Here is a 20,468-nt window from a genome sequence, read left to right on the forward strand (position 1 = left end):
TCCTCAGTACCTTGGGTATGAGAGGAAGAGGAGGGAACACAAACCGACCGGTACACCCACGGTGTCACTAGAGCGTCCACAGCCATCGCCTGAGGGTCTCTTGACCTGGCGCAATACCTTTCTAGCTTTTTGTTTAGGCGGGACGCCTTCATGTCCACCTGTGGCCTTTCCCAACGGTTTACAATCAGTTGGAAGACTTCTGGATGAAGTCCCCACTCTCCCGGGTGGAGGTCGTGCCTGCTGAGGAAGTCTGCTTCCCAGTTGTCCACTGCTGACAGTGCTAACACGTGATTTTCCACCCATCGGAGAATCCTTGTGGCTTCTGCCATCGCCGTCCTGCTTCTTGTGCCGCCCTGTCGGTTTACATGGGTGACTGCCGTGATGTTGTCTGACTGGATCAGTACCGGCTGGTTTTGAAGCAGGGGTTTTGCCTGACTTAGGGCATTGAAAATGGCCCTCAGTTCTAGAATATTTATGTGTAGGGAAGTCTCCTGACTTGACCATAGTCCTTGGAAGTTTCTTCCCTGTGTGACTGCCCCCCAGCCTCGAAGGCTGGCATCCGTGGTCACCAGGACCCAGTCCTGTATGCCGAATCTGCGGCCCTCTTGAAGATGAGCACTTTGCAGCCACCACAGCAGACACCCTGGTCCTTGGAGACAGGGTTATCAGCCGATGCATCTGAAGATGCGATCCGGACCACTTGTCCAACAGGTCCCACTGAAAAGTTCTTGCATGGAACCTGCCGAATGGAATTGCTTCGTAGGAAGCTACCATTTTTCCCAGGACTCGCGTGCAGTAATGCACAGACACCTGTTTTGGTTTTAGGAGGCCTCTGACTAGAGATGACAGCTCCTTGGCCTTCTCCTCCGGGAGAAACACTTTTTTCTGTTCTGTGTCCAGAACCATCCTCAGGAACAGTAGACGTGTCATAGGGACCAGCTGTGACTTTGGAATATTTAGAATCCAACCGTGCTGTTGTAGTACCTCCCGAGATAGTGCTACTCCGACCAACAACTGCTCCCTGGACCTCGCTTTTACCAGGAGATCGTCCAAGTACGGGATAATTAAAACTCCCTTTTTTCGAAGGAGTATCATCATTTCGGCCATTACCTTGGTAAATACCCTCGGTGCCGTGGATAGACCAAACGGCAACATCTGGAATTGGTAATGACAATCCTGTACCACAAATCTGAGGTACTCCTGGTGAGGATGGTAAATGGGGACATGCAGGTAAGCATCCTTGATGTTCAGTGATACCATGTAATCCCCCTCGTCCAAGCTTGCAATAACCGCCCTGAGCGATTCAATCTTGAACTTGAATTTTTTTATATATGTGTTCAAGGATTTCAAATTTAAAATGGGTCTCACCGAACCATCCGGTTTCGGTACCACAAACATTGTGGAATAGTAACCCTGTCCTTGTTGAAGGAGGGGCACCTTGACTATCACCTGCTGGGAATACAGCTTGTGAATTGTCTCTAGCACTGCCTCCCTGCCTGAGGGATTTGTTGGCAAGGCAGATTTGAGGAAACGGCGGGGGGGGGGGGAGACGTCTCGAATTCCAGCTTGTACCCCTGAGATACTATTTGAAGGATCCAGGGATCCACCCGTGAGTGAGCCCACTGATTGCTGAAGTTTTTGAGACGGGCCCCCACCATACCTGGCTTCGCCTGTGGAGCCTCAGCGTCATGCGGTGGACTTGGAGGAAGCGGGGGAGGACTTTTGCTCCTGGGAACTGGCTGTATGCTGCAGCTTTTTCCCTCTACCTCTGCCTCTGGGCAGAAAGGACGCGCCTTTAACCTGCTTGCCCTTATGGGGCCGAAAGGACTGTACCTGATAATACGGTGCTTTCTTTGGCTGTGAGGGAACATGGGGTAAAAATGCTCACTTCCCAGCTGTTGCTGTGGAAACGAGGTCCGAGAGACCATCCCCGAACAACTCCTCACCCTTATAAGGCAAAACTTCCATGTGCCTTTTAGAATCTGCATCACCTGTCCACTGCAGAGTCCATAACCCTCTCCTGGCAGAAATGGACATTGCACTTATTTTAGATGCCAGCCGGCAAATATCCCTCTGTGCATCTCTCATGTATAAGACTGCGTCTTTAATATGCTCTACGGTTAGCAATATAGTGTCCCTGTCTAGGGTATCAATCTTTTCCGACAGGGAATCTGACCACGCAGCTGCAGCACTGCACATCCATGCTGAAGCAATAGCTGGTCTCAGTATAATACCTGTGTGTATATACAGACTTCAGGATAGCCTCCTGCTTCCTATCAGCAGGTTCCTTTAGGGCGGCCGTATCCGGAGACAGTAGTGCCACCTTCTTTGACAAGCGTGTGAGCGCTTTATCCACCCTAGGGGATGTTTCCCAACGTGACCTATCCTCTGGCGGGAAAGGGTACGTCATAAGTAACCTTTTAGAAATTACCAGTTTCTTATCGGGGGAAGCCCATGCTTCTTCACACACTTCATTTAATTCCTCAGATGGGAGGAAAAACTACTGGTAGTTTTTTCTCTCCAAACATAATACCCTTTTTTGTGGTTCCTGGGGTAACATCAGAAATGTGCAACACATTTTTCATTGCCTCAATCATGTAACGTGTGGCCCTATTGGAAGTTACATTAGTCTCATCGTCGTCGACACTGGAGTCAGTATCCGTGTCGACATCTGTGTCTGCCATCTGAGGTAGCGGGCGTTTTAGAGCCCCTGATGGCTTTTGAGACGCCTGGGCAGGCACAGGCTGAGAAGCCGGCTGTCCCATATTTGGTATGTCGTCAAACCTTTTATGTAAGGAGTCGACACTGTTGCGTAATTCCTTCCACATAACCATCCACTCAGGTGTCGACCCCGCAGGGGGTGACATCACATTTATCGGCATCTGCTCCGCCTCCACATAAGCCTCCTCATCAAACATGTCGACACAGCCGTACCGACACACCGCACACACACAGGGAATGCTCTGACAGAGGACAGGACCCCACAAAGCCCTTTGGGGAGACAGAGAGAGTATGCCAGCACACACCAGAGCGCTATATAACACAGGGATGAACACTATAACTGAGTGATTTTCCCTTATAGCTGCTTATATATATACTGCTGCGCCTAAATTTAGTGCCCCCCCTCTCTTTTATACCCTTTGTAGTCTTGATACTGCAGGGGAGAGCCTGGGAGCGATCCTTCCAGCGGAGCTGTGAGGGAAAAATGGCGCCAGTGTGCTGAGGGAGATAGCCCCGCCCCTTTTTCGGCAGGCTTCTCCCGCTTTTTTATGGATCCTGGCAGGGGTATTTTCCACATATATAGCCTCTAGGACTATATATTGTGATTATTTTGCCAGCCAAGGTGTTAATATTGCTGCTCAGGGCGCCCCCCCCCCCCCCCAGCACCCATCAGTGACCGGATTGTGAGGTGTGCATGAGGAGCAATGGCGCACAGCTGCAGTGTTGTGCGGTACCTTGTTGAAGACCGAAGTCTTCTGCCGCCGATTTTCAGGACCATCTTCTTGCTTCTGGCTCTGTAAGGGGGACGGCGGCGCGGCTCCAGGACCAGACGATCGAGGTCGGGCCCTGTGTTCGATCCCTCTGGAGCTAATGGTGTCCAGTAGCCTAAGAAGCCCAAGCTAGCTGCAAGCAGGTAGGTTCGCTTCTTCTCCCCTTAGTCCCTCGTAGCAGTGAGTCTTTTGCCAGCAGATCTCACTGAAAATAAAAAAACCTAAAATATACTTTCTTTTCTAGGAGCTCAGGAGAGCCCCTAGTGTGCATCCAGCTCAGCCGGGCACAGTATCCTAACTGAGGTCTGGAGGAGGGTCATAGAGGGAGGAGCCAGTGCACACCAGGTAGACCAAAAGCTTTTTTAGTTGTGCCCAGTCTCCTGCGGAGCCGCTATTCCCATGGTCCTTACGGAGACCCAGCATCCACTTAGGACGTCAGAGAAATATATATATATATATATATATATATATATATATATATATACATACATACATACATACATACATACACACGTAAAGGTGGAACTAGCAGCAGGGAGTCTTCTTACTAGGGGGCGCAAGCACATCTTAAACAGAGCACTACTGTGTGGTGCAATTTGATTTGGGGGTACTGTTGTGTGGCCACACCCCTTCTCAATGAGACCTTGCCCCATATTTTGGGCGTGCGTTCTTTCCTATTAGGAATATGGGGAGAGGCATATTGTTGCACAGACACCACTCTAGTTCCACCACTGTCCGTGACATTGGTCGGGAGCAGGGTCGTGATCCCAGGCAGTCTCTTTTCCACTGACCAAAATACCAGATTTTGAGTGTTCACGTGTAAAAACTGATTTTTATGTCGGTGGAAAAGGAGTATTCGTGATTGCAGGAGAACACAAGACTTTAGTGGATAGTTAATACATATATATATATATATGCTCAAACTATTTAAGTACTTATACGTTTGTGTAATTAAAAGTGAGTCATTTATAAACAGGTCAAAAGACCTGAATCCATACTAGTTTAAAGGTTAAAAGATATTTTAATGTGAAATCAATGCAAACACCTTTTTTTTTTGCATGCCCCACAAGAGTCTGTGTTGCCTTTACCAAAAAACCTTTGTTTAAATACAGATGTATTTGACTCATGGGAGAACCGCCAACACAATCTATTTTTAAGTGGTACGTCTTAACCTAAGAATGGGGCAGATGTATTAACCTGGAGAAGGCATAAGGAACTGATAAACCAGTGATATGTGCAAGGTGATAAAGGCACCAGCCAATCAGCTCCAATATGTAAATTAACAGTTAGGATCTGATTGGCTGCTGCTTTTATCACCTTGCACATATCACTGGTTTATCACTTCCTTATGCCTTCACCAGGTTAATACATCTGCCCCAATGTTTGTAAATAATTTTTTAACTAAATTTATTCTGTGTGGGATTTAAACACCTTACTTTTCTTGAATCTCAATTTTTGTATGCAGATGGTAGGTTCAGGATTTGGAAGATCTCAAATAATGGGCCCATGCTGCATTGTATGAATAGTTCTGGCAAGTAGCGGAAATATATGGTTAGGAATTGTTTTTTTTTGGCATAGTTTAGGCTCTTTTCTACTACGCGAGCATAATTAAATTGCCATAGACTACCCGAGTATTGTTTCAGACACTGTTCTTCCTTCTAGTCATAGTCTACTACTTCTGGCAGGAAAATGCGCAGTTTGCCAAAGCACTCCAATGGCCTCCAAACAGATCTCAATACATTAGTGTATCTTACATATGTGGTGGAATAATCATGTTGCAGCTTGAATGGGCAAAATCTGCAACTGTACATGATTCCATTATGTTACATGAACCAGAATCTCTAAGAACATTTTCAGCACCTAACTGAATCTATGTCACAAATAAGTCACACTGTTCTATGGGCAGGGATCCTAACCACTAGAACGGTGTATGTACCTAATAAAGTGTAATGTCTGTTAATATTAAATAGCAGAAATCTTTTTTGACAGATCTATGTACATATTAAATGCTTGGATATTTATAGTTACTGATAGGGGATGTAGACAATCTCGGCGGTCAGGATCCCAGCGTTCAGGATACAGATGCATGGATTCTAACCGCCAAGAATGCTGGCAGCTGCGCCAGGGCTGTTCCCACTCGTGGGTGTCCACGACACCCATAGAGAGGAAATAGAACCTGTGGCGAGCGCAGCGAGTCCTCAGCGTGGGAAGTGGCTTTCTAGCGCTCACCCCGCTGCCGGCATTCTGACAACCGGGATCCCGGTGTCTGCGTTCTGATCTCCGGGATCCCGGTCACTGGGATTCCATCCCCAACCCACTGATAGCCATGAAGGTTCAAAACGGAGAGTTTTTTTTTTTTTTTTAAAAGGTTCCTTACAATTACTCTATAATTGTGTGTGATTGATGGGAGTTTACAACCAAATAGTTGCATCAGTATAACGGGACAAATTAACAGTTAAAATTAAATTTATTCCCCTAATTGTTTTCTGAGAAATTTCTGTATCTTGGAAAGGGTAAAATTGGGAGGATTTGATATGTAACATTAGGTCTTAAGTAAAATTATCCGTACAAAATTTACCCAATCTTTAGTGTACGATACTACAGTTCTCGATTGAATAGCAATCTAATTTAGTATATATGTTTTGATGCAATTCAGAAACCTAGTTAGCCTTAAGCTATACAGTTGGGTGTACTTTTAATCACAACTCACCTTTATTTGCAGATCTAATCACAATTGAGCAGAGTTGACTAAAAGCTATTTCTAGTATTAATTTGACTAGACACCCATTTTATTAACTGCCCCTCTTGTTTTAGGATAATGGAGTATAAGACACAAGTGTAAGTATTTAACTGAAAGAAAAAAGGGGTCAAAAGTTCCCAAAGTATGAAGTTCTAGAAAAGGTAGGAAAACAAAAATGTAAATCATGTTATCAAATTTGATCATTTATTAAAATGTATTAAGATATTTGACAAGAACAAGATATACAAAAAAAACCCACAATATTTGCTGAAAGCTATTATGAAAAGGATACAAAAAAAAAAAAAAAAAGGGACAAATGAAAGTGCGCATAACATCTGATCATCACTTGGGAATTTGTGTACTTTAAAAACATTTAAGTCGTCGTTTTGAAGCAACACCATAATCTTTCTATATGAATCAGGAAAGTAAGATTGAAAGCAACGTTGGTTTTGTTTCACATTATAGAAAATACAATAAATCCTCAAAAAGCGCCTTTCCTTCTGCTGTTCTCTATCTGAAAGTAGTGCATGAATACATGCATTCTTGTGGTAATTGCTGCCATCCATTAAACATTCTAAGCTATGTGGAGACAAAAAGCTGCACTATTCAAACACAAAATGTACCTAGGCAATTCATATTAATGGCTTGTGAACAAATATGTTTTGTGGAGCCAGAACAAAGAACCCCTAGGTGACAAAACTGAAGACGAGTCTACACAACCTGTGGGTCTCCAGGTGTTGTGAAACTACAAGTCCCAGCATAACCAGCTAGATGGCTGCCAGAGCACACAATGACATGTAGTTTCAAAACACCTGTAAAGTTACAGGTTGTAGAAGCAGGATGCGGTCAAGATGCCGCCGGTCGAATTACCGACACCGGAATCCCAACTGCCACAATCCCGACATATTCTCCCTCCGTGGGTGTCCACGACACCCATAGAGGGAGAATATAATAGTGTGCCGAGCGTAGCGAGGCACCGTGCCCGCAGCGTGGCGAGCGAAGCGAGCCCGCAAGGGGCTGCGTTCCGCTCGCCACCCCTGTCGGGATTGTGTGGTCGGGATTCCGGCGTCGGTATTTCGACCGCCGGGATTCCAGCCGGCGGCATTTAGTACTGATACCGTAGAAGCCTACTATAGGGGAAATAAACAGACCACCATTACGAGTCAATTGTTGGTGAATACACTGGACATCTTGCTATATACAGGAAAGTTCTAGATGTTTACATGCAAATATTTACAAATTAATATAATGTAGCCTTAAATAGAGCAGAACAAATTACAAATTACATTTTTTTTGCAACATTCTGTTTTAAGTAAAGAAAGCAATATCTCCTCTAGATGCTGTGATTACTAGGCATATACATGTTAAGGGCCGAACCAACCCTCTAGTGAGCACTTATTACAAAAACCACCTGGAGACGTATTTACATTAAGTACAGTCACTTGTTAGTCTGAATCTCAAACTTATCTACAGCCGACAAACGCTTCATTGTATCTGGCAAGTGATTTTCTACTAAGTGAACTGCGCTTTGAGTCAGTGTTCTTGAAAATGGGTGAACTTAAAAATTCAGTATCTGTAAATGGATCACCTCTTCGCAGCTTCCTGTGAAGAAAAAGAAAAATAATTTTAAAGATTTCTGCTGTATGGATGCAACAGGCTTACATTTTGTACCACTTCTATAAACATGCAAATCTTGAGAAATCTGAGCCAACCTCCTTGTCCTATCCAAGCTGAACAATCCAGAAATATACGTTATGGTAAGAACTTACCGTTGATAACGGTAATTCTAAGTCCACAGGATAACATTGGGATATGATGAAGCGACAGTGGATTTGCACCAATTGGTCAAAGCTTTTCGGCCTCCCAGCATGCAACGGGCCCGTCCATATAACCCCGCCTCCTGGCACAGGCAAATCAGTTGTATTCCCAAAGCTCAAGGCAGGAGCATCATAGATTGCCCTAACCAGGCTAGAACACACAAGCACACCCTTCTGTACAAGAAGAGGTTAGTGAGTAAAAGGATCCTCAGGGTGGGATCCCTGTGGACTTAGGAGAAATACAGTTATCAACGGTAAGTTCTTACCATAACATATTTCTCCGGCAGGGTCCACAGGTTATCCACAGCAATTTAGTGGTGGGGACGCTCCTGATTGGACAGGAGAATCCTTCGCCCAAATTCAGCGTCGTGAGAGGCAAAGGTATACATGGCATAATGTCTAATGAATGCGTTAATGGAAGACCATGTGGCTGCCTTACAGATCTGTTCTGCTGAAGCACCACGTTGTGTTTCCCATGAGGGACTTACCTTACGAGTAGAGTGAGCAGAAAATTAAGCAGGAACAGGGAGATCAGCTTGATAATATTCTTCTGAAATAGTCATCCGAAGCCACCTTGCCAGTGTCTGCTCATCAACAGGCCACCCCCTCTTGTGAAATCCGTAGAGAACGAAGAAAGAATCTGTCTTTCTGATGGCACTGGTACGAGCCACGTAGATCCTTAAGGCACGGACCACATCCAGCGATGCATCTCCCGCAGAAAGGCCCGGTTCGTGGAGAGCCGGGACTACAATTTCTTTGTTGAGTTGAAATTTAGACACCACCTTGGGAAGATACCCAGATTTAGTTCTGAGAACCACTCTATCTGGATAAAAGATCAGAAATGGAGGACATAACAATGCCCCTAAATCTGATACTCTTCTAGCTGACGCCATGGCCAGTAGAAAGAGAACTTTAGCTGTCAAGCATTTAAGATCCACTTTATTAAGTGGTTCAAATGGGGCAACTTGAAGGGCCTTTAGGACTAAATTTAAGTCCCAAGGCACTGTTGGAGGAAGAAAAGGAGGTTGAATGCGCACCATTCCCTGGAAAAATATTACGCACATCCTTTAAGTTGACAATTTTCTTTTGGAACCATACAATGCTGACACTTGCACTCTCAAGGAAGCCACCTTCAAACTTTTATCCAGTCCTGCCTGAAGGAATGCTAAAACCCTGGAAACTCTGAAAGACCCAGTGTCCATTTTCCGTTAACTGCACCAATGAATATAGGTTTGCCATATTCTGTGATAAATGCGAGATGAGGAATGTTTCCTTGCTCTGAGCATTGTTTGAATTACCTGTTGCGAGAATCCTCTTGACTTCAGGATAGAGGTTTCAAGAGCCACGCCATCAAAGACAGTCGATCCAGATGTCTGTGATAACAAGGACCCTGCATCAGTAGATCTGGACGTTGAGGGAGCAGGAGTGGAGCATCCATCGACATTCTCTGCAGATCTGTGTACCAATGTCTTCTGGGTCAAGCCGGAACTATTCGTATCACGGCACCGTTTCCTTGCTTTATCTTTCTCAACACACAGGCCAGATGAAAGTCCCATCTCACAGACAGGGCATACACAAAGATCGCTCTGGGAACCTTCGTTCTTAACCCGTATGCGAGAACTTTGTTGTTCTAATGGGACGCCATGAGATCTATCTCTGGCAACCCCCACTTATCGACTAGAGTCTGGAAGACCTCCGGGTGTAGAGCCCATTCGCTTGCCTGAATCGCGTGTTGACTGAGAAAATCCGCTTCCCAGTTTAGGACTTCTGGAATGAACACTGCGGACAAGGTTGGATGATGAAATTCTGTCCATTTTAGTTTGTGACTTACCTCTTTCATAGCTTTTTGGCTGAGAGTTCCTCCGTGATGGTTGAGGTACGCTACTGCCCACATTGTCCGAGTGGATCTGAACTGGTTTTCCCAGAAGAATGTCCTTTGCCTGAATCAGTGCCATGTGTATGGCCCAAAGTTCCAATATATTTATTGGCAGGCAACCTTCTTCCTTGGTCCATTGCCCCTGGAATCAAAACCTTACTGACACTGCTCCCCAGCACTGGAGAATGGCATCCGTTGTCAGAATTTCCCAATCTGATATCCAAAAGGGTCTCCCCTTGTCCAGATGGGATGTCTGTAGCCACCAGGCTTATGACCTCATTTCCATCGTAAGGACCATAGTTTGCGTTTTTATCATCTGATGCAACAAATTCCATTTGGCAAGGATCAGATGCTGAAGAGGCCTTGAGTGGAACTGTGCATACTCCACCATGTTGAAAGTTGACACCATCAAGCCCATCACACCCATTGCTGTGCGAATGGATACCTTTTGACTGTGTAGCAACTCCTGAATCCTTGACTGAACTTTGGATATCTTGTTCAGAGGTAAAATTACTCTCTGAAGGCTTGAATCCAGTACAGCCCCCAAGTGAGTCATCCGCTGTGACGGAACCAGAGACTATTTTGCCCAATTTATGAGCCACCCATGCTTTTGCAGACACGTTATTGTCTGTTACAGATGACATAGGAGCAATTCCTGCGAATGTGCCAGGATTAAAAGATGGTCAAGTAATGGAAAAATAGGATTTTAATTACCTACCGGTAAATCCTTTCCTCTGTAGACGACACTGGGGTCCACATTAGTACCGTGGGGTATAGACAGATCCACTAGGAGCCATGGGCACTTTAAGAATTTGATAGTGTGGGCTGGATCCTCCCTCTATGCCCCTCCTACCAGACTCAGTCTAGGAAACTGTGCCCGAGGAGATGGACATACTTCAAGAGGATAGATAATGATAGTGGCAAGATTCCAAACATGCACACACACAAGAGGAAAGCCAAGCTAACCAAACTTGAAACAGGAATAGCAACGGCTGCACTAACATTACTTAACCAAGTAAGTGCAGAAAGAACGAAGCACTGGGCGGGCGCCCAGTATCCTCTACGGACTACGAGAAAAGGATTTACCGATTAAAATCCTATTTTCAAATTACATCCTAGAGGACACTGGGGTCCATTCAGTACCATGGGGATGTACCAAAGCTCCCAAACTGGGTGGGAGAGTGCTGAGGTTCCTGCAGAACGGATTGACCAAACTGAAGGTCCTCAGAGGCCAAAGTATCAAACTTGTAGAACTTTGCAAACGTGTTCGAGCCTGACCAAGTAGCAGCTCGGCAGAGCTGCAAAGCCGAGACACCCTGGGCAGCCGCCAGGAAGAACCTACCGACCTAGTAGAGTGGGCCTGTACAGATTTTGGACATGGCAAACTTGCCGTGGAATAAGCATGCTGGATAGTAAGTTTGATCCAGTGTGCAATTGTCTGCTTTGAAGCAGGACACACAATCTTATTGGGATCATAAAGAACATACAGCGAGTCCGTCTTTCTGTGACAAGCTGTTCTTTTCACATACACCTTCAAATCCTTCACGACACCCAAAGACTTTGAAGTAGTAGAGGTGTCTGACAACCGGAACAACAATAGGTTGATTGATGTGAAATGCAGACACCACCTTAGAAAGAAATTGCTGACGAGTTCCGAGTTCAACTCTGTCCTCATGGAAAATTAAATAGGGTCTTTTGTGAGACAAAGCCCCCAGCTCACACACACATCTTACTGAAGCCAAGGCCAACAGTGTGACAGTATTCCAATGTAAGATATTTTAGTCCACCTCCTGTAACAGCTCAAACCTTTCCAATTGGAGGAAATGCAGCACCACATCGAGATCCCAAGGTGCCGTGTGAGGAACAAAGGGCGGTTGGATGTGCAGAACACCTTTCAAGAACGTCTGGACCTCACAGGGAGAAACCATTTGTTTCTGAAAGAAAATGCACAAGGCCGAAATCTGGACTTTTATGGAGCAGACGTAGGCCCACATCCACACCTAACTGCAGAAAAAGCAGTCAACATCCCAGATGAAATTCCACCGCAGAAAATTTTCTGCTCTCAAACCAAGAGACATTTCTTCAAAATATGATGGTAAAGCTTAGACGTTACCCCCTTCCTGGCTTGTCGGGATAACCTTGTTAGAGATCCCTCTCCTGGCTAGAATCAGCCGTTCAACTTCCATACCGACAAACGTAGCCGCGGTAAGTCCTGATAGACGAACGGGCCCTGTTGCAGAAGATCTTCGCGAAGAGGAGATGGCCACGGATCTTCGAGAAGCATCTCCAGAAGGTTCACGTACCAGGCCCTTCTTGGCCAGTCCGGAGCAATTAGAATTGCTAGAACTTTTTCCCTTATTCTCTTTAGAATTCTTGGGATCAGAGGAAGTGGAGGAAACACGTACACCATCTGATAGACCCATGGAGTCGTCAGGGCGTCTACAGCCACTGCCTGTGGGTCTCTCGACCTGGAACAATACCGCTTGAGCTTCTTGTTGAGACGCGAGGCCATCCTGTCGATCTGTGGTTATCCCCATCGACTTGTCAAGCACCTGAACACTTCCGGGTGAACTGGAACAATGACCTGAGTCTGTACCAGTTTTTTAATTGCTTCTTGTAAAGTCATACTTGCTGCTTGAGAAGCTGGTAAGCCTGATTTGAAGAATCTGTGGGGTAGGAGTTCCTGAAACTCCAGTCTGTAGCCCTGTGCTATAAGAGCTTTGACCCAGGGATCCTGGCATGATGTTGTTCATATGTGACTGAAATATCTTAATCTGGCTCCCACCTGCCTGTCTTCCAGGCAGTGCGGACCACAGTCATGCTGAAAGCTTTGAGGAAGCAGAAGCGGAGTTCTGTTCCTGTGAACCTGCAGTTGCTTGTTTTCTGGGTTTACCTCTATTGCCTTTGAAGGCCGTAGAAGAACCTTTATTTTTATTTCTAAATTTGGCTGTCCGAAAGGACGTCAGAGTTGGAGCAGAGTAGGTTTTCCTAGCTGGGGGGGCTGCGGAAGGAAGGTATGTATGTAGACTAACCCGCCGTAGCCTTGGATATCCACGTATCCAGTAAATCTCCAAACAGGGCCTCACCTGTGAATGGAAGGCTTTCCACACCTTTTCTGGAATCCGCAATCCACTGGGGTAGCCATAGGTCCCTGTGTGCAGACACTGCCATGGCCGTGGTGCGTGCATTGAGCAAGCCTATTTCTTTTATGGCCTCTACCACAAAATTTGCAGAGTCCTGTATATGCTGTAGGAGTAAAAACATCTCCCCTCTGGATAAGGAATCTAACCCTTCAATTAGGTTACCTGACCATATTGCATTGGCCCTAGTGATCCATGCACAAGATATAGTAGTTCTTTGGGCCACCCCAGCAGCTGTGTACAGAGATTTGAGAGTGGTCTCAATCTTGCGGTCAGCCGCCTCTTTTAAAGTAGGCTGCCCCCGGGGCAGGTAAGATTATTTTACGTGACAACCTAGATACCGATGCGTCAAAAATCGGTGGATTTTCCCATTTTTTCCTATCATCCTGAGGAAAATAAGAATTTACTCACCGGTAATTCTATTTCTCGTAGTCCGTAGTGGATGCTGGGAACTCCGTAAGGACCATGGGGAATAGACGGGCTCCACAGGAGACTGGGCACTCTAAAAGAAAGATTAGGTACTATCTGATGTGCACTGGCTCCTCCCTCTATGCCCCTCCTCCAGACCTCAGTTAAGGAAACTGTGCACGGAAGAGCTGACACAACAAGGAAAGGATTTGGAATCCAGGGTAAGACTCATACCAGCCACACCAATCACACCGTACAACTTGTGATTACCATACCCAGTTAACAGTATGAACAACAACTGAGCCTCAGTAACAGATGGCTCATAACAATAACCCTTTAGTTAAGCAATAACTATATACATGTATTGCAGAGAGTCCGCACTTGGGACGGGCGCCCAGCATCCACTATGGACTACGACAAATAGAATTACCGGTGAGTAAATTCTTATTTTCTCTGACGTCCTAGTGGATGCTGGGAACTCCGTAAGGACCATGGGGATTATACCAAAGCTCCCTAAACGGGCAGGAGAGTGCGGATGACTCTGCAGCACCGCATGAGCAAACTCAAGGTCCTCCTCAGCCAGGGTATCAAACTTGTAGAACTTAGCAAACTTGTTTGACCCCGACCAAGTAGCAGCTCGGCAAAGCTGTAAAGCCGAGACCCCTCGGGCAGATGCCCAAGAAGAGCCCACCTTCCTTGTGGAATGGGCTTTCACCATTTTGGATGCGGCAATCCAGCCGCAGAGTGAACCAGCTGAATCGTGCTATAGATCCAGCGAACAATAGTCTGCTTCGAAGCAGGAGAGCCAACCTTGTTGGCTGCATACAGAATAAACAGCGAGTCAGACTTTCTGACTCCCGCCTTTCTGGAAACATAAATTTTCAAAGCCCGGACTACGTCCAGCAACTTGGAATCCTCAGAGTCCTTAGTAGCCGCAGGCACCACAATAGGCTGGTTCAAATGAAACGATGATACCACCCTAGGAAGAAATTGGGGACGAGCCCTCAATTCTGCCCTGTCCATATGGAAGATCAGATAAGGGTTTTTACATGACAAAACCGCCAATACTGACACACGCTTAGCCGAAGCTAAGGCCAATAGCATGACCACTTTCCACGTGAGATATTTTAGCTCCATGGTCTTAAGTGGCTCAACCAGTGGGATTTCAGGAAATTCAACACAACGTTAAGATCCCAAGGTGCCACCGGTGGCACAAAAGGAGGCTGAATATGCAGCACCCCCGGAACAACGTCTGAATTTCAGGCAGTGAAGCCAGTTCATTTTTAGAGAAAATGTATAGGGCCGAAATCTTGACCTTTATGGATCCTAATTTTAGGCCCATAGTCACTCCTGACTGTAGGAAATGCAGGAATCGACCCCGCTGGAATTACTCTGTAGGGCCTTCCCGGCCTCACACCAAGCAACCTATTTTCGCCACATACAGTGAAAAAGTCTTGCTGTCACGTCTTTTCTAGCCTTTATCAGCGTAGGAATAACTGCATCCGGAATGCCCTTTTCCGCTAGCATCCGGCGTTCAACCGCCATGCCGTCAAATGCAGCCGCGGTAAATTTTGGAACAGACAGGGCCCCTGTTGCAACATGTCCTGTCTGAGAGGCAGAAACCCTGAGTCCTCTGAGAGCATTTCCTGCAGCTCCGGGTACAGAGTCCTTCTTGGCCAATTCGGAGCAAAGAATATTGTTTTCACTCCTCTTTTATTACAATTCTCAGCCCTTGGGTATGAGAGGAAGAGGAGGGAATACAGAGACTGACTGGAACACCCACGGTGTTACTAGTGCGACCACAGCTATCACCTGAGGGTCCCTTGACCCGGCGTAAAACCTTTTTTAGCTTTTTATTGAGGTGGGACGCCATCTAGTCCACCTTAGGCAGTTCCCATCAATTTGCAAACTGCGTGAAGACTTCCTGATGAAGTCCCCACTTTCCCGGGTGGAGGTCGTGCCTGCTGAGGAAGTCTGCTTCCCAGATGTCCACTCCCGGAACTAACACTGCTGACAGTGCGCTTACTTGATTCTCCGCCCAGCGAAGAATTCTGGTGGCTTCTACCCTCGCCACCCTGCTCCTTGTGCCGCCTTAGCGGTTTACATGAACCCCTGCGGTCTGACTGGATCAGAACCGGTTGGTCGCGAAGCAGGATCTCCGCTTGACTTAGGGCGTTGTATATGGCCCTTAGTTCCAGGATATTGATGTGAAGGCAAGTCAGTTGACTTGACCACAGACCTTGGAAATTTCTTCCCTGTGTAACTGCCCCCCACCCTCGGAGGCTTGCATCCGTGGTCACCAGGATCCAGTCCTGAATGTCGAATCTGCGGCCCTCGAGAAGGTGAGCACTCTGCAGCCACCACAGGAGAGACACCCTGGCCCTAGGGGATAAGGTGATTAACCGATGCATCTGAAGAGGTGATCCGGACCACTTGTCCAGTAAGTCCCATTGGAAGGTCCTCGCATGGAACCTGCCTAAGGGGATGGCCTCGTATGATGCCACCATCCTTCCCAGGACTCGAGTGCAGTGATGCACTGACACCTGTTTTGGTTTTAATAGATTCCTGACCAGTGTCATGAGCTCCTGAGCTCTCTCTATCGGGAGATAACCCTTTTCTGGTCTGTGTCTAGGATCGTGCCTAGGAGAGGCAGATGAGCTGTAGGAACCAACTGCGACTTTGGAATATATAGAATCCAGCCGTGTTGCCGTTACACTTCCAGAGAAAGTGATACGCTGTTCAGCAACTGCTCTCTTGATCTCGCTTTTATGAGGAGATCGTCCCAGTACGTGATAATAGTGACACCTTGCTTCCGCAGGAGCACAATCATATCCGCCATTACAATGGTGAATATTCTCGGGGCCGTGGAGAGACCAAACGGCAACATCTGAAATTGGTAATGACAATCCCGTACCGCAATTCTGAGGTACGCCTAATGAGGTGGATAAATGGGGACCTGAAGGTATGCATCCCTCATGTCCCGATTCACAATAAAGTCTCCCCCTTTTTAGGCTTGCACTGACCGCTCTTAGCGATTCCATCTTGAACTTGAACCTTCTCAGGTATATGTTCAGGGATTTTTAAATCAATATGGGTCTGACCGAACCGTCTGGTTTCGGGATTACAACATGGTCTAATAATAACACCCTCTTGTTGAAGGAGGGGACCCTTGACCACCACCTGTTAAAGATACAATTTGTGAGTTGCAGATAACACTGGCTCCCTCTCTTGGGGGGGAAGCCCGCAGGGCCGTCGGTGAGGGGGCATCTTCTCAGAGTCCAGCTTGTATCCCTGAGACACAATATCTATTGCCCAGGGATCGAACAGGGAGTAAACTCACTTGTGGCTGAACTTACGAAGGCGTGTCCCCACCGGGCCTAGCTCCGCCTGTGGAGCCCCAGCGACATTGGTGGATTTTTGTAGGGGCTGGGGAGGACTTCTGTTCCTGGGAACTAGCTGCCCGGCTCTGACAAGAAACGACGCCCCTCAGACTTTCTTGTTTCTTTATACGAAAGGCTGCATTTAATAATGTTGTGCTTTCTTAGGCTGTGCAGGAATATAAGGCAAACTAGCAGAATTACAGGCTATAGCTGTGGAGACCAGGCCCGAGAACCCTTCTCCACACAATCCTCAGCCTTCCATATGCCTCTTAAGTCGGCATCATCTGTCCAATGCATATTCTACAGGACACGTCAAGCAGAGATCGACATAGCTTTGACTCTAGGACCCAGTATACTCATGCCTCTTTGGGCATGCTTTATAACTATATATCTATCACTTAAGACAGCATCTTTAATATATTTATATTGCATACTAGGGTCTCATCTCTGCTGATAAGGTACCTGTCCACGCTGCCACAGCGCTATAAACCCATGCCGACACAATCGCCGGTCTGGGTAGTATACTAGAATGTGCACGCTATCTGCAGGATCCCTGAGAATAGCAAGTGCTACCGTCTGTGCAAACAGGACACCCTAGGGGAAGATTCTCAACACATCCTGGCCCTAGTGGGGAAAGGATACAGCCTGAGAATTCTCTTGTGGGAAGCTGCCGTCTCTTGTCTGGAGATTCCCGCTCTTTTTCCTCATGAGAGGAGGGAAATTTACCTCAGCATTCTTCCCCTTAAACATGTGTACTCTCGTGTCAGGGACAGATGAGTCATCAGTGATATGCAAATCATCTATTATTTCAATAATCATATATTGAATACCTTATAGCCATCTTGGCTGTAACTTTGCATTATCGTAGTCGACAGTGGAGTTAAACTCCATGTCGATACCAGTGTTTGTTATTATGGATAGTGAGCATTGAGAGACTCTGAAGGTCTCTGTGACACAGGGACAGACATGGGTAGATTTCCTGTCTGTTCCCTAACCTTTTGTGCAATAAATTCACCTTAGCACTTACACATATCCAAACAGGTGTCGGCGTTGTCGACGGAGACACCCTCTCACACACATATCCGCTCTATCACCTCCTTAGAGCCTTTTACCTCAGACAGGTCGACACACGCGTACCGACACCACACACACAGGGGATGCTCTATTTGAGGACAGTTCCCCCAGAAGGCCCTTTGGAGAGACAGAGAGAGAGTATGCCAGCACACACCCCAGCGCTATATAACCCAGGGATTACACTACAACTCAGTGTTTACCCAGTAGCTGCTGTATATACAAATTTTGCGCCTAAATTTATGTGCCCCCCCCCCCCCCCCTCTCTTTTAACCCTTTGTGTACCAGGATACTGCCGGGGAGAGCCTGGGGAGCTTCCTTCCAGCGGAGCTGTGAAGAGAAAATGGCGCTGGTGTGCTGAGGAAGAAGGCCCGGCCCCCTCAGCGGCGTGCTTCTGTCCTGTTTCTGACTAAAAATGGCGGGGGTTTTACACATATACAGTTTTCCAGACTGTATTATGTGTATATATTGCCAAAAGGTATACTTATTGCTGCCCAGGGCGCCCCCCCCCCCCCCCCAGCGCCCTGCACCCTACAGTGACCGGAGTGTGTGGTGTGCAGTGGGAGCAATGGCGCACAGCTGCAGTGCGCTACCTTAATGAAGACCGGAGTCTTCTGCCGCCGATTTTATCTCCTTCTTCTGTCTTTGCAAGGGGGACGGCGGCGCGGCTCCGGGAACGGACGATCGAGGTCAGGCCCTGTGTTCGAACACTCTGGAGCTAATGGTGTCCAGTAGCCTAAGAAGCACAAGCTAGCTGCACGCAGGTAGGTTTGCTTCTCTCCCCTCAGTCCCACGTAGCAGTGAGTCTGTTGCCAGCAGATCTCACTGAAAATAAAAAACCTAACAAATACTTTCTTTCTAGCAAGCTCAGGAGAGCCCACTAGGTGCATCCAGCTCTGGCTGGGCACAGATTCTAACTGAGGTCTGGAGGAGGGGCATAGAGGGAGGAGCCAGTGCACATCAGATAGTACCTAATATTTCTTTTAGAGTGCCCAGTCTCCTGCGGAGCCCGTCTATTCCCCATGGTCCTTACGGAGTTCCCAGCATCCACTAGGACATCAGAGAAAAGGGAAGGATGCGAGTAACCTTTTAGGGATCTGAAACTTCTTGTCAGAATTAACCCAAGTTTCTTCAAACAGGGAATTCAACTCCTTTGATGCAGGGAAAGTAGCAGAGGGTTTCTTTTTTACATTAAAATAAGATTACTCATCCTCCTCTGTCACCTTGTCAGGAATGTGCAGGACGTCTCTAATAGCTTCTATCAGGGCCTGTATTCCTTGTGACAGAGCTGCATCCCCCCCTCCAGAGTCCACCTCACCCTCCTCTGCGTCTCATACGTCATCAGTGTCAGCCTGCAGGATTTGGGCCAGAGTACGCTTTTGTGGACAAACGGTATGGGTCTCAGATGCTGGTTTGGGAACTGAATCTCTTCATCAGGTCATCCACAGACTGCCTTAAGTATTGGGTCTCTTTCTCATTATGGGATAAATTATTAGAAATATTTGAGATCATCCCTTTAAGGGAATCCAACCATGCTGGTTCGGACCCACTAGCCTGAGAATGTGTACTATCCCGTGTACACTGTAATGATCCCCCCGAGGAAGACAAACTCTGCTGTGTATGAAACACACTCCCTTGACATTATAGTTGTGAAGGAACACACACACACATACAGGAAAAAAGGTTAAAAGCAGAGTTAACCCACACAAAGCCCTCTAGTGAGACACAGTACGATGGAGCCAGCCACACTGCGCCCTTATTGCTAATGCAAAGTTTAGCTGGGTCGCAAACCAAGCACCCTTAATAGGGACTTAGTATTCTAATATTGCTTACTACCCCCCCTCCCCCCCTGCTATGATCCCCTGGTACTGCTGTGGTAGTCTGGAATCCTTGTGGAGGAGCTGCGCTTCCCTGCCAGTCTGTGTGAAGCTGCAGAGGGAAAATGGTGCTGGTGAGCTGCTGGATCCGCTCATAGTGAAGCTCTGCCCCTCAATGGCGCACAGTCTTCCCAGTTTTTTTTAATACTGGCTGAGGTGATTTTGGTGTTTAACAGTGGGTCAGAGCCCCTGTAAGCGCTTTGCCGGTGTGGGTATTATGTGTTAAAACGGCACAGCTCACCCCTCAAGCGGAGCAGCAATGCTAATCTGAGCCCTGGAGACGCAGCCTGCACCCAGAGCTGCGCTCCTACCCTTGTGTCGCCATAATGGACAGCGATCCGCTAACCGAGATGCCGGCATAGTACTCACCACTCTTCTTTCTGCTGCAGGAATGTACGCTCACAGTGTTGGGGTTTGCGAATGGTTCCCTCAGGAGCTCAGTGTCCGGTCAGCGGGGAACGGGACCATTAACCCTATAGGAAGTTGCACCATTTTCCCCCCTAAGTCCCACCAAGCAGACAGGCTGGTGCCAACCAGCCCTATCTGAAAAAATAACAGAGAAAATAAATGCAGAAAACTCTTCAGGAGCTTCCCTAAGCAAGACCGGCTCCTCCGGGCACATTTTTCTAAACCGAGTCTGGTAGGAGGGGCATAGAGGGAGGAGCCTG

At 47.0% G+C, this 20,468-nt stretch overlaps 1 protein-coding gene across 3 annotated transcripts in view; it reads right to left on the minus strand.

Moving 5' to 3' along the window:
- Positions 1-6,440: 6,440 nt before the first annotated feature.
- The window catches only part of SGO1 (shugoshin 1), a 280,791-nt gene continuing 266,763 nt past the window's right edge, over positions 6,441-20,468 (minus strand). For all 3 annotated transcript variants that reach the window (XM_063922202.1, XM_063922203.1, XM_063922201.1), the window contains one exon: positions 6,441-7,833. In XM_063922202.1, coding sequence (XP_063778272.1) covers positions 7,695-7,833 — 139 coding nt within the window. In that variant the 3' untranslated portion in view covers positions 6,441-7,694. The remainder of the gene's footprint in view (positions 7,834-20,468) is intronic.

This window comes from Pseudophryne corroboree, chromosome 5 (genome assembly GCF_028390025.1).
Source record: "Pseudophryne corroboree isolate aPseCor3 chromosome 5, aPseCor3.hap2, whole genome shotgun sequence".
Classification (NCBI taxonomy): domain Eukaryota; kingdom Metazoa; phylum Chordata; class Amphibia; order Anura; family Myobatrachidae; genus Pseudophryne; species Pseudophryne corroboree.